General features: G+C 45.3%; 1 protein-coding gene across 3 annotated transcripts in view; it reads left to right on the forward strand.

Annotated features, from left to right (window-relative positions):
- The window catches only part of LOC112235448 (receptor-type tyrosine-protein phosphatase U), a 323,340-nt gene that overhangs the window by 267,686 nt on the left and 40,230 nt on the right, over positions 1 to 15,424 (forward strand). For 2 of the 3 annotated variants that reach the window (XM_042304415.1, XM_042304417.1), the window contains exons 18-22: positions 10,090 to 10,166; positions 11,715 to 11,732; positions 12,448 to 12,484; positions 13,318 to 13,415; positions 14,039 to 14,155. In XM_042304415.1, coding sequence (XP_042160349.1) covers positions 10,090 to 10,166; positions 11,715 to 11,732; positions 12,448 to 12,484; positions 13,318 to 13,415; positions 14,039 to 14,155 — 347 coding nt within the window. The remainder of the gene's footprint in view (positions 1 to 10,089; positions 10,167 to 11,714; positions 11,733 to 12,447; positions 12,485 to 13,317; positions 13,416 to 14,038; positions 14,156 to 15,424) is intronic. The other variant, XM_042304418.1, reaches the window with a different exon arrangement.

Genomic DNA, 15,424 nt, shown 5'->3' on the forward strand with positions numbered 1-15,424 from the left:
GCTGCAGTGAAGGAGAGACCGCATGTTTCCGTTGCAGGCCGTGTCAGTGGCACTGTATTGTCCTCAAAGCGGGCAAAAAAGTTATTTAGTCTGCCTGGGAGCAAGACATCCTGGTCCGTGACTGGGCTGGGTTTCTTCCTGTAGTCCGTGATTGACTGTAGACCCTGCCACATGCCTCTTGTGTCTGAGCCGTTGAATTGAGATTCTACTTTGTCTCTGTACTGGCGCTTAGCTTGTTTGATAGCCTTGCGGAGGGAATAGCTGCACTGTTTGTATTCAGTCATGTTACCAGACACCTTGCCCTGATTAAAAGCAGTGGTTCGCGCCTTCAGTTTCACACGAATGAGGCCATCAATCCACGGTTTCTGGTTAGGGAATGTTTTAATCGTTGCTATGGGAACGACATCTTCAACGCACATTCTAATGAACTCGCACACCGAATCAGCGTATTCGTCAATGTTGTTGTCTGACGCAATACGAAACATCTCCCAGTCCACGTGATGGAAGCAGTCTTGGAGTGTGGAGTCAGCTTGGTCAGACCAGCGTTGGACAGACCTCAGCGTGGGAGCTTCTTGTTTTAGTTTCTGTCTGTAGGCAGGGATCAACAAAATGGAGTCGTGGTCAGCTTTTCTGAAAGGAGGGCGCGGCAGGGCCTTATATGCGTCGCGGAAGTTAGAGTAACAATGATCCAGGGTCTTTCCACCCCTGGTTGCGCAATCGATATGCTGATAAAATTTAGGGAGTCTTGTTTTCAGATTAGCCTTGTTAAAATCCCCAGCTACAATGAATGCAGCCTCCGGATAAATCATTTCCAGTTTGCAGAGAGTTAAATAAAGTTCGTTCAGAGCCATCGATGTGTCTGCTTGGGGGGGGATATATACGGCTGTGATTATAATCGAAGAGAATTCTCTTGGTAGATAATGCGGTCTACATTTGATTGTGAGGAATTCTAAATCAGGTGAACAGAAGGATTTGAGTTCCTGTATGTTTCTTTCATCACACCATGTCACGTTGGTCATAAGGCATACGCCCCCGCCCCTCTTCTTACCAGAAAGATGTTTGTTTCTGTCGGCGCGATGCGTGGAGAAACCCGCTGGCTGCACCGCTTTGGATAGCGTCTCTCCAGTTAGCCATGTTTCCGTGAAGCAGAGAACGTTACAGTCTCTGATGTCCCTCTGGAATGCTACCCTTGCTCGGATTTCATCAACCTTGTTGTCAAGAGACTGGACATTGGCAAGAAGAATGCTAGGGAGTGGTGCACGGTGTGCCCGTCTCCGGAGTCTGACCAGAAGACCGCTTCGTTTCCCTCTTTTTCTGAGTCGTTTTTTTGGGTCGCTGCATGTAATCCGCTCCGTTGCACTGGTTGTAAGGCAGAACACAGGATCCGCATCGCGAAAAACATATTCTTGGTCGTACTGATGGTGAGTTGACGCTGATCTTATATTCAGTAGTTCTTCTCGGCTGTATGTAATGAAACCTAAGATGACCTGGGGTACTAGTGTAAGAAATAACACGTAGAAAAACAAAAAACTGCATAGTTTCCTAGGAACGCGAAGCGAGGCGGCCATCTTTGTCGGCGCCGGAAGTTGTCACACAACACAATGCCACCGATGTCTCAAGTTTTGAGGGAGCGTGCAATTGGCATGCTGACTGCAGGAATATCCATCAGAGCTGTTGCCAGAGAATTGAAAGTTAATTTCTCTACTGTTAGCCGCCTCCAACGTCCTTTTAGAGAATTTGGCAGTAGGTCCAACCGGCCTCACAACCGCAGAGCATGTGTAACCACGCCAGCCCAGGTCCTCCACATCCTGCTTCTTCACTTGCGTGATTGTCTGAGACCAGCCACCCGGATGAAACTGGGTTTGCACAACCAAAAACTTTCAGCACAAATGGTCAGAAACCTTCTCAGGTAAGCTCATCTGCGTGTTCTTCGTCCTCACCAGGGTCTTGATCTGACTGCAGTTTGGCCTTGTAACCGACTTCAGTGGGCAAATGCTCACCTTCGATGGCCACTGGCACACTGGAGAAGTGAGCTCTTCCCAGATGAATCCTGGTTTCAACTCTACCGGGAAGATGGCAGACAGCGTGTGCCTCATGGAGGTGGTGGGGTTAGGGTATGGGCATGCATAAACCGACTTGCCAAAATTATAGTTTGATAACAAGAAATCTGTGGAGTGGTTGAAACACTTAGGTTGGAGTCATTAAAACTAGTTTATGTAAACTTCTGACGTTGACTGTATGTTCTAGTGTGGACCCTATATAAATAATGACATTGAATATGTATTTTACTTACCAGCAGTATAGTATGATTGCTATTAATGTGTGCATGGTTATTATTGGCATTGACCTTGACCTTTCCCCTTGGATGATGTCGTCACCCTGTCGGATCTGTACAATGCGACTCTACCACGTTGAGTGGGCTGTATTGTTTGGCTGTGTTTGTACATGGCTGTACACGTTCTATTTCTTAGGGTGAAAGTAATATTGAAATGCGTGTGGGAATTCCTTGTCAAGTTAGTTAGTGAGTTTTGGGCTATGTTAGAGAACATGCTCCGTGACAGATTAGTCTGTGGCATTAATGATTACAGCATACAGCACTGTTTGCTGGTGGAAGCCACACTGACTTTCAAGAGATCATTGGAACTATCTCAAGGGATGGGGATGGCTTGTAAATGCTATTAATATTCAAAAGGCCGAAAGTGGAAGTTGTGCAATGCATCAGGTGACAAAAGAAGCAGAAGGAAAAAGGGGAAAAGCAGTGGAATGTTTCAGATGTGGGTGAACACATTATGCAAACAACTGTAAGTTCAAGGACACTGTCTGTCACAATTGCAACAAAAAGGGACATTTAGTTAAAAAATGCAGGGGTCCTAGGAGCAAGCCAGAGGGTGGGCAGACTGGGCAGGGCACGTTCACAGCTCAGAAGCTGCAGTCAGTAGCTCACAACCTAGAGAGCACAGAGGAGGAGGACGAGCATTGTTCCTACAACATATTTAATGTGAGTGAGCCACGCGCAGAGCCTATCTATGCTACAGTGGAGGAAGATGGAAAGCAGATGAGAATGGAGGATGACACGGGGGCCTCTGTCTCTGTTATCAGTGAGGAGACCTACAAACAAATATGGGGCTCAAAACAGGCTTCAGCCCACACACCGGCAGGGATCAGACAGTGTACGTACACCGGTGTGACGATGCCATTGCTTGGGGCTCTGGAGGTGGACATTGCATACAACAGCCAGGAAGCGAGACCACAGCACCTGGTGGTAAAAGGGAATGGGCCTAGTTTACTAGGGTGTGACTGGCTCACCATAATACAACTAAACTGGGGTGAGATAAAACACACACGAGTGACTGAGGATGTCATTCAAAAGTACCCTGAGATTTTCAAAGATGAACTGGGCACACTGCAGGGCACTGCAGTTAAGCTGTTCGTGGATCCTCAGGCCAAGCCTAACTTTTCCAAGCCCAGGACAGTGCCTTACGCCATGAAAAAGAAAGTTGAGGATGAGTTGGAGCGGCTGCAGGAAACAAACATCATTACTCCCATTCAGTTTTCCCTCTGGGCAGCTCCAATAATTCCCATTCTGAAAAATGACGGCACGTTGCATATATGTGGGGACTACAAACCACCATCAACAGGGCCTCTAGGCTGGAAGCTTTCCCGCTGCCGCGGGTGGAGGACCAGTTCGCAATGCTTGCAAGAGAGGAGACGTTCTCAAAGCTTGACATGAGTCGAGCCTACCAACAACTCCTCCTGGATGAGGTCTTAAAAGAGTATGTCACAGTCAACACGCTCAAAGGCTTGTTCAGGTACAACCGCTTGGTTTTCAGAGTGGCGTCCAGTCCAGCCATTTTCCAGAGGACAATGGACAGTCTACTGCAGGGGATCCCTCATGTAGCAGTGTACCTGGACGACATCCTGGTTACAGGGGCACCTCCACCATCTGGAACAGATGTTAAAGAGATTCTCAGAGACAGATCTGCGCCTGAAGCGTAGCAAGTCCACATTCCAAGCACAGAGTGTGACATACCTAGGTCATAAGATCAGAGCGCAGGGTCTGTATCCTGTGGAGGACATAGTCAGGGCAATCAAGGATGCTCCAAAACCCAAGAACGTGTCTGAGCTCAGGTTGTTCCTGGGCATGGTGAACTACTGTGGTAAGTTCCTCCCTGTCAACATTGTTGGCTCCACTTTATCAGCTGCTCCACAAAGCCTGTAAATGGAATTGGGGGCCAGCACAAGAGAAAGCTTTCATGGAAGTGAAAGCACTACTAGAAGCTGCACAACTGCTGGTTCATTTTGACCAAGACAGAGATCATCCTGTCATGTAACGCCTCGCCCTATGGCATTGGGGCAGTACTCCCCCATTAGATGGAGGACAGGTCAGAGAACCCATTGGATTTTCATCAGGGACACTGACGAGTACTGAGAAGGGTTATTCATATTTAGACAAGGAAGGTCTGGCCATAGTCTTTGCTGTGAACCGCTTTCATCAGTACCTCTACGGTCATCATTTCACCATATGCACTGACCAAAAACCACTGATTAGTCATTTTAGCTAATCAAGATGCATTCCTCCAATGGCTTCAGCAAGGGTACAGCACTGGGCCCTAACACTGTCAGCTTACGAGTACACTATCATGTACAGAGCGGGGAAGAATATTTCAAATGCAGACGCGGTCAGCCGTCTCCCACTACCAGAGATGCCCGGCACAACTGTGGTGCCTCCCGAGACAATTTTCCTGATGTCAAACTCACCTGTGAATGTCAAACAGATCAAACAGTGGACAGACCAGGATCCTATCTTGGCCCTATCCTGGCCCAAGTGAAAAGATTCCTTATTCAGGGTTGGCCTCCTGTCATAGAGGATGATGGACTGAGACCTTGCAAACACAAAACTGAGTTGGGCCCAGAGTGGTTGTTCCACCCCCCGGCCATTTGCAAGTCATGGATGAGGTCCATGAGGCTCACACTGGGTTCTACCGGATGAAAGGTTTAGCCAGCTCTTACATCTGGTGGTCTAACATGGATCAGGACGTAGAAAACAAAGTGAAATCATGTTCTGAGTTCCAGATCAACCAGAAGATGGCGCAACCCGCAACCCAAAAATCTGTAGGAGTGGCCTGACCACCCATGGTCCAGGCTACACATAGACTTTGCAGGCCCTTTCATGGGCCACATGTTCCTTGTGATGGTGGACGCGTGCTCCAAGTGGCTCTAGGCTCACATCAAGCGCAACATCACAGCGGCCACAACCATCGAAAAGCTTTGGCAGGTGTTTGCAATTCATGCTTTACTCTCTTGTGTTCAACAAGAGTCAGACACAACAACCTTTATCTGTGACTTGTTCCAAAAATTCATGCGGAGAAATGGGATTCGCCATGTCCGCAACGCTCCGTTTCACCCGGCCTCAAAAGGCTTAGCGGAGCGGGCTGTGCTGACACTGAAAGAGGGGCTCAAAAGGATGACTGGGGGAACCATCACAACTAAGCTCTCACGGTTCTTGTTCCAGTACTGCATCACGCCACAAACAACCACAGGACATGTTCCAGCTGAGATGTTGATGGGCAGAAAGCCAATAGCTCACCTGGATCTACTGTGTCCGGACATCAAAGCACAAGTGGAATGGAAGCAGGAGAAACTTAAAGCGAGACATGACCACAACGCGAGGGAAAGACAGTTCAATTCCAAGAAACTGTCTACATCCACAACCAGTAAGTGCTGGTCACCAGGTATCATTCTGAGTCAGAGTGGTCCAGTCTCCTTGTAGTCAAACTGACTGATGGTTGAGTCATGCGTGGACACCAGGACCACAGCCGCCTGCGCTATGACAAAGAAAATACCATATTTTCAGACGGAACAGTTGCGGGTGGAATTATACAAGTTAAAACCTCCTGAAAGACTAACAAAATCATTGAGACTGAGAGACTTGTTGTGTTAGTGTTTGTTTGGAACAGCAGATCTAGTTGAAAAGAAAGAAGGACCATCATATACACTACCTTTCAAAAGTTTGGGGTCACTTAAAAATGCCCTTGTTTTTGAAAGAAAAGCAAAAAAAATTGTCCATTAAAATAACATCAAATTGATCAGAACTACAGTGTAGACATTGTTAATGTTGTATATGACTGTTGTAGCTGGAAACTGCTGTTTTTTTATGGAATATCTACATAGGCGTACAGAGGCCCATTATCAGCAAACATCACTCCTGTGTTCCAATGGGACGTTGTGTTAGCTAATCCAAGTTTATCATTTTAAAAGGCTAATTGATCATTTGAAAACCCTTTTGCAATTATGTTAGTACAGCTGAAAACTGTTGTTCTGATTAAAGAAGCAATAAAACTGGCCTTCTTTAGGCTAGGTGAGTATCTGGAGCATCAGGTCTGTGCCCAAACAATTTGAGCTTCTACTTTTAAAAATCCACCTTTCCAGAAACAAGTCTCTCACCGTTGCCGCTTGCTATAGACCACCTTCTGCCCCCAGCTGTGCCCTGGACAACATATGTGAATTAACTGCCCCCCCCCCCATCTATATTCAGAGCTCGTGCTGTTAGGTGACCTAAACTGGGACATGCTTAACACTCCGGCCATCCTACAATCTAAGCTTGATGCCCTCAATCTCACACAAATTATCAATGAACCTACCAGGTACAACACCAAATCCATAAACACAGGCACCCTTATAGATATCATCCTAACCAACCTGACCTCCAAATATACCTTTGCTGTCTTCAACCAGGATCTCAGCGATCACTGCCTCGGTGCTTGCATTCGCAATGGGTCTGCGGTCAAACGACCACCCCTAATCACTGTCAAACGCTCCAAAAAAGCACTTCAGTGAGCAGGCCTTTCTAATCAACCTGGCTCGGGTATCCTGGAAGGATATTGACCTCATTCCGTCAGTAGAAGAAGCCTGGTTATTCTTTAAAAGTGTTTTCCTTACAATCTGAAATAAGCATGCCCCATTCAAAAATTTTAGAACCAGGAACAGATACAGCCCGTGGTTCACTCCAGACCTGACTGCCATTGACCAGCACAAAAACATCCTGTGGCGTATGGCATTAGCGTCAAATGGCCCCAGCGATATACAACTTTTCAGGGAAGTTAGAAACTAATATACACAGGCAGTTAGTAAAGCTAAGGCTAGCTTTTTCAAACAGAAATTTGGACCCTCTCTTTCTAAAATTTTCCGCCGAAATTGTTGTAACCCTTATTATTAGCCTGTTCAATCTCTCTTTCATATTGTCTGAGTTCCCCAAAGATTGGAAAGCTGCCGCGGTCATCCCCCTCTTCAAAGTGTGAGACACTCTAGACCCAAACTGCTACAGACCAAAATCTATCCTACCCTGCCTTTATAAGGTCTTCGAAAGCTAAGGTAACAAACAGATCACCGACCATTTTGAATCCCACCGTACCTTCTCCGCTATGCAATCTGGTTTCTGAGCTGGTCATGGGAGCACCTCAGCCACGCTCAAGGTCCTAAACAATATCATAACCGCCATCGATAAGAGACAATACTGTGCAGCCGTATTCATCGACCTGGCCAAGGCTTTCGACTCTGTCTATCACTGCATTCTTATCGGCATACTCAACAGCCTTGGTTTCTCAAATGACTGCCTTGCCTGGTTCACCAACTACTTCTCAGACAGAGTTCAGTGTGTCAAATCGGAGGGCTGTTGTCCGGACCTCTGGCAGTCTCTATGGGGGTGCCACAGGGTTAAATTCTCAGGCCGACTCTTCTCTGTGTACATCAATGATGTCGCTACTGCTGCTGGTGATTCTCTGATCCACCTCTACGCAGACGACACCATTCTAATACTTCTGGCCCTACTTTGGACACTTTGTTAACTAACCTCCAGACGAGCTTCAATGCCATTACAACTCTCCTTCCGTGGCCTCCAACTCTTTTAAATGCAAGAAAAACTGAATGCATGCTCTTCAACCGATCGCTGCCCTCACCTGCCCGCCCGTCCAGCATCACTGCTATGGACGATTCTGACTTAGAATATGTGGACAACTACAAATACCTAGGGGGCTGGTTAGACTGTAAACTCTCCTTCCAGACTCCCATTAAGCAACTCCAATCCAAAATTAAATCTAGAATGGGCTTCCTATTTCGCAACAAAGCATCCTTCACTCTTGCTGCCAAACATACCCTCGTAAAACTGATGCAGTCTATCACAGTGCCATCCGTTTTGTCACCAAAGCCCCATATACTACTCACCACTGCGATCTGTATACTATCGGTGGCTGGACCTCGCTTCATATTCGTCACCAAACCCACTGGCTCCAGGTCATCTAAGTCTTTGCTAGGTAAAGCCCCGCCTTATCTCAGCTCACTGGTCACCATAGCAGCACCCACCCGTAGCACGCGTTCCAGCAGGTATATTTCACTGGTCACCCCCAAAGCCAATTCTTCCCTTGGCCGCCTATCCTTCCAGTTCTCTGCTGCCAATGACTGGAACGAATTGCAAAAATCACTGAAGCTGGAGACCCATATCTCCCTCACTAACTTTAAGCACCAGCTCTCAGAGCAGCTCACAGATCACTGCACCTGTACATAGCCCTTCTGTAAATAACCCATACTGTTTTTTTGTTGTTGTTTTTTCTCCTTTGCTCCCCAGTATCTCTACTTGCACATTCATCTTCTGCACATCTATCACTTCCCTGTTTAATTGCTAAATTGTATTTATTTCACCACTATGGCCTATTTATTGCATTATACCTCCCTTACCTAATTTGCATACACTGTATATAAACTTTTTTTCTCTATTGTGTTATTGATTGTATGTTTGTTTTTTCCATGTGTAACTCTGTGTTGTTGTTTGTGTCGCACTGCTTTGCTTTATCATGGCCAGGTCGCAGTTGTAAATGACAACTTGTTCTCAACCAGCCTACCTGGTTAAATAAAGGTGAAATATAAACATTTTAAAAAATACGATCTCATACAACACTGTGTACTACTCCCTTCACATAACAGTGCAAACTGTCTCTAACCATGAGAGGCCCCAGTGTACAACTGAGCAAGAGGACATGTACATTAGATTGTCTAGTTTGAGAAACAGACGCCTCACTAGTCCTCATCTGGCAGCTTCATTAAATAGTACCCGCATAACACCAGTCTCAACGTCAACAGTGAAGAGGCAACTCTGGGATGCTGGCCTTCTAGGCAGAGTTACAAAGAAAAAGACATATCTCAGACTGGCCAATAAAAAGAAAAGATTTAGATGGGCAAAAGAACATAGACACTGGACAGAGGAGCTCTGCCTAGAAAGCCAGCATCCCAGAGTCGCCTCTCAATGTTGATGTTGCTCACGGGTACTATTTAATGAAGCTGCCAGTTGAGGACTTGCGAGGCGTCTGTTTCTCAACTTAGACACTCTAATGTACTTGTCCTTTGAAATTAAGGTGGAAGATGTGTTATAGTGTGGACACTATATACATAAGTACAATTCATAATTAAAGTAATTATCTGCAGTATAGTATGATTGCTATTCATGTGTGCATGGTTATTATTGACCGTAACCTTTCCCCTTGGAAGATGTCATCACCCTGAGTTGGATCTGTACAATGCGACTATACCACATGTTGAGTGGGCTGTATTGTTTGGCTGTATTTATACCATTTGTACATTTAAAATGTAACCTTTAAATAAAGGTTGCATTTTAAATGTACAAACGGTATAAATACAGCCAAGTCTTATTTACATTGACGGCCTACCCCGGCCAAACCTGGATGGGCCAATTGTGTGCAGCCCTATGGGACTCCCTATCACAGCCCGAATATGATACAGCCTGGATGTGAACCAAGGACTTGCACTGAGATGCAGTGCCTTAGACCACAGTGCCACCCGGGAGCCAGTTGTGTACACCTTTTATTTCTTAGGTTGAAAGTAAAGGAAAGTTATATTGAAATGCATGTAGGCATTCCTTGTCAAGTTACTACAGTAAATGTGTTATTTTATGTACAGATTTTTTAAATAAAATGTTTTTAAAAAAGAAAGGTGTTATTTAATTGAGTTGTATGTGGTGTGGATGTACTGTAATGTAATTGGAAACACGGCTGATATGTGATTCATATGTTTCCATTCCAGACAACCGACACAGAGTCAAGCTCCACCCACTCCTGGGAGACCCCAACACCGACTACATCAACGCCAACTACATAGACGTAAGTTTAAGCTCTCCTTCCTTTCTGCTCAGAATCCTGTCCAATCACAGTGTTATACTGGGAAACACACCAAGTCATTCCTTAACCCTTTCTGAAAAACCACAGTCCATTTCACAGTATTTTGTGTCGCCCTAAGCAATCCTGTTCCCCAGATTTACCTGTGAGAGGTTATTCATATTCCTGGAAACACCAGGCTCACCCCACCATCCACCCAACCCCCATCCAATCACAAACCTTCCTCTTGGCATTCGGCCAGATGCCATGTCTGTTTGGTGACTACCTCTACAACCCCTTATCCAACGCTATTAATAGACAATACATTAATTTTATAATACCAAGTCCTGGCGGTAAAGCCCTTTGTAAAAAAAAACAATCCCTCTGATTTGAATAGACTGGATTGATGTTGTTCAATCCCTGGATGGACGGGGAGCATCTCTGAGACATGATCTCTTTGGCTGCTCACCTTTACTTCATTATACTTCTTGTTTCCATCTGCATCAACTAGAATGTGTTTCCCGTAGAGCAACATGCATCATCAATTTGTTGGACTGTACAGTCATGAATGCACGTTATTCCATCATAAGAGACAAACTTGTCTAAAACGCCTCGTCGGAAAGGTGAAAGCATTCCTTTTACATCGTTAAGCCGGGAGAGATATAGAGAGAGGGGACTTGTGGAGGAGAAATGCTTTTAGGGGACTTCATTAGCATAGAGAGGGCACTTGAGAGGGCACTAAAATGGGTCCGTCCTATTTTGACTCCTGCCATTGTGAGGGTGCCAATTAGAGTGTCAGGGCACAGGGAGACCAGGCATCATTAGAGACATGCCACTTAATGCTTGGGTGCTGCTCGCTGTATGGCCAAGTTGGCCCCCTGACAAGGCCTGGCACTGAATGATGAATAAATACGTTGCCACAGGGGACTACTTGTGGAGAGCGCATTACTATTTCACCAAAGGTTACATGGAAAAGTTTATCCTCTCTCTGAAATGTGTTTTCTGTTTGTTAAAGCAGAGATTGACGAAGTGCGAGCTCTCAGATAGTTTTTCTCTTTAAACACGCATTTGATTTGATCTCTTTGTCACTCATCGCCTGGCTGTGTGCCTGTATGTGTGGCTGTGTGTGTGTGGGTATACAGTATTGTGCTGTATGTATATGCATGCTTGGCAGCTGCCTGTGTTTGTCATGTGTTGTAGTACATACAGGGCAGTATTTTCCATCATCAAACTCAGCAAGTGAACCCTGCTGAATGCTATATGACAGCGTCTAATTTGTTAAATAGGGAGACAGTCCAAAGCAATACACACACATGGCAGCACGTGCATGAACGAATGCATGCACGCACGCTCACACACGCACACACAAAACACACACTCAGCCTCACACACACATACTGTATGTAAACAAGCACACCTCTCTATACAGGTTCTCCTCCTGTCTGCAACCTTTATCTCCTTAGATTTCTCAATCTTCTTTCATTAACTAGCTTCTATCTCTTCTCTCTTTTTTTTCTACTACCTTCCCCACCTTCTCGACTTTGGACCCTGTAGATTCGGATTAACAGGGAAGTAAGTAATTCACTGCTCTTTCTATTGTCTACCATCCCTTTAGTTTCCCTCTTTCCCATGTAGCACATCCCTCTTTCAAAATTCAAACCCTTCAGTCTAGTGTTTGGGAGCCTGCATTCAGAGTTGGCACAAAGCAAGCTTCTCCGAGGTGTCACAATGTTCAGATTGCAGCAGAGTGAAGAAACTCTGAGGGTTGCCATCTCTTTTCCTTTTATCTGCCATTGAATCTTAGATGTTTGTCTATTTCCACCTGAGCCATGTCCAAGCTTCAAGCCAGTAGCTCATCTTACAGTAGAATAACAAGAGCACCATTGCAATCTGGCAATACAGTTGAAAGAGGTATTGTGAATAGGCACCCTTTTCTCGACCAAACCTAAATCAAAGATAACCGCTAAGTAAAGAGGAATGCACGTTTGAAAGAGCTCCCATATCTGCGGAAGACGAGACTGCCTTGTGGCCCATTGTTTGTGTGACCTGTAAGCATATTGAGCTGTGTCATTTTCACCATACCCACTGGCATGCCTTGTCATCTCCAGCATGTGACAAGTGTCCCTATGTAGTTATATTACTTGTGCTTGCATGAGGTCAAATCTCAGGAGGTTACGGTTACCACTATGACCGGTTGAGGTGGTGCGTGGATGCCGTGGGCATGCTGAAAGCGCTGTCTGAGGCACAGATGGCTTACTAAGCATGTCACCCCTGTTCTCTTTTTCAGGGCTACCATCGGTCCAACCACTTCATAGCCACTCAGGGTGAGTATCCCGCCATGTCTGGAGTTGGGTGCTTGTGTGTGGGATTGTGTGTGTTTTTGTGTGTAAAATTGAGGTTGACCAACCTACCCAAATGAACTTCTACGTAGGACCTAGCAACAGTGACACAGACAGATCTCAAGTGTCTCTCCATCCAATCAAAAGGTGACTGCATGTGTGACCCGCCAACCCACTGCATGACATGGGGTGGGTGATACATGGAGACAGAGAGAGAGAGAGTGTGTGCGTGTGTGTGTGTGTGTGTGTGTGTGTGAGCGAGAGCCTACAGATCTCCCTCTGTCAATCATCCAGTTTCCCTTTTGTGTGTGTGCAAGCTTTTCCATGCGTGCATGTTTGGATGTGTAGATACACACCTCAGCATCAGTTAAACCCTCTCCTAGCGTATCTAGCTACTCACTTATCTTTCACAAACTCACTCTCTCTCTGAGAGTGAGAGAGAGAGAAAGTGTGATAGAGTGTGAGTCTGAGTGAGTAAGCTATTCTTAGTGTCTTCCTCGGCCATATGATCCGTTTCCTGTTTCACCTGTCACTTCTCATACTGAGCCACAGTTCGCTGGCACAGACCAATGAACACTGCTATGAAGCACTGTACAGCACAACTTTAATTACAATAGGGCATTTGACCTGACCAGGAAAAACTCTTTGGCCCTACTTATAACCTAGCTGCATGTACCTTGATCCTGTGTCCAAGAACAGTGACTTAGTACAGTAGTATCAGGTCACGTGGTCAGGAAACAATCCTGGCCCTAGTCATATTGATAATTTGTTTTTGACTGAGATGGTTGATGTGATGGTTTTACCTCTTTGTCCCATAGGGCCCAAACAGGAGACAGTGTATGACTTCTGGAGGATGGTGTGGCAGGAGAACTGCTTCAGCATCGTCATGATCACTAAACTGGTAGAGATAGGCAGGGTGAGTCTCACACTCACACAGTGCAAAGGGGGACACAATAACATTTTCTCTGTACTGTATGCAGGTCCCTTGCTATTTGCTCAGACAGACATAGAGTAATTGAAACACCAGCAGAATGTAAATACTATAGTCTTTGTCCCGTTATTTTCTTCTGAAGTCATAAACGTAGACATAGTGGTTAGGATGACAAAATGTTTCTATCAATATCAGTACATCAGCGTTGCTGTTCCCTCTTAGCAGCTGTACTCCATAATCGATACATTAGCTCTGGATTGTTCATCAGCTGAATAAAAAAAACATCTAACCTAAATAAAAAGTTACAAAAATCCTTTGTGCCTTAATGGAAAACATTAGTGGTGGCCCAGTTTTAGATATTATGTTCCCCCTCAATAAAGACTATTATAGTTACCTCCTCTATCTATGGAAGAACTGGTTGATTTTGTTGGAGCTGAATTTAAGTATAATTGTTCTGTGTCTTCTTCCTTACATACATTTCATGCTGAGCAGTAGGTGACATAATTCTCCAACAAGTAACACTGCTTGGTCAAACACATGTCAAACACATTTCTGTGACTATCCTTGTATGTGTATTTGATCAAATGTCATTTGTCTCTGTTGACCAGGTGAAATGCTGTAAATACTGGCCTGATGACAGTGAGATGTATGGAGACATCAAGATTACACTGCTGAAGCTGGACACACTTTCAGAGTACACAGTTCGTACTTTTGCCTTGGAGAGGGTAAGTCCAACCATTCTGTACTTGCACATTTTTGACATTGAGTCAGTCTACGTCGATGACCAATATCACATGGATTTTACTTGTACAGGACAAATCCCAGCTATTACTAAGTATCTTTCCCTCATTCTTTTCTTATTTGGGTTTCTTATGGCTTCACTGCTCAAATATACCATGATGGCATTGTTTCTTCATCCAGCGTTTCCAGGCAGTATTCTATAATAGAGAGTCTGTGATGTTTATCAGTCCAACTGAACAGAACCAGCAGTCAATCTGTCTCAATTATGAGGTGCTTCTGTTATGAATGCATCCTATTCAGAGAACTTGGCTCCACAGAGGCCTCTTTGACTCCTCTTTCTGATAAAGGCACTTGGCGGACATATAGCACCCTGTCTCTGACTAAAGAGGGGTGATAGTAGGAAATAATACTCTGGCTCTATGGCTCTTTCCTCTCCTTTGTTACTGAGTTGGCCCCTGTACCAGTCTCATTCCCAATGCTCATAAACATTGCAGAGACCGCAGCAGTTGGCATACACTGACTTGAGTAGACATTGTCTTACTGCCTGACGATGCATAAATACGATATAGAGAGATTAGAATTAACAACAGCTCCTGATGTACAGACCGATGTGACTCAGAGACGATGACCATCGAGGGCCCTCTGATTAAATATGCCTGCAGTGAGAGGATTTAATAACTCAAGCTACTTAACCCCCCACCGCTGAGGCATTGCTGCTTCTACAATGACAGCACCTGAGCTTGAAATGTTCATTGCTCCGAGTAGACCATCCTGTCAATCAACGCCAGGGTCTCTCCATGGAGCGGCTCAGAGCAACTCTGCGGAGTGACAGTGGCACAAACACAGAATTATCGTTTCACTGTTGCCGCGCCACTCTCTGTGGGAGCACCACTGTACGATTATGGAGTACAGCTGCTAAGAGGGAACAGCAAAGTTCTCGCACACACTTTTTCAGTTCTGCCCACAAATTTTCTATAGGATTGAGGTCAGGGCTTTGTGATGGCCACTCCAATACCTTGACATTGTGTCCTTAAGCCATTTTTCCACAACTCTGGAAGTATGCCTCTGGTCATTGTCCATTGGAAGACCAATTTGTGACCAAGCTTCCAGACTGATGTCTTGAGATGTTGCTTCAAGATATCCATATAATTGTTGTTCCTCATGATGCCATCTAATTTGTGAAGTGCACCAGTCCCTCCTGCAGCAAAGCACCCCCACAACATGATGCTGCCACACCCGTGCTTCATGGTTGA

The sequence above is a fragment of the Oncorhynchus tshawytscha genome, linkage group LG23, assembly GCF_018296145.1.
Source record: "Oncorhynchus tshawytscha isolate Ot180627B linkage group LG23, Otsh_v2.0, whole genome shotgun sequence".
NCBI classification, from domain to species: domain Eukaryota; kingdom Metazoa; phylum Chordata; class Actinopteri; order Salmoniformes; family Salmonidae; genus Oncorhynchus; species Oncorhynchus tshawytscha.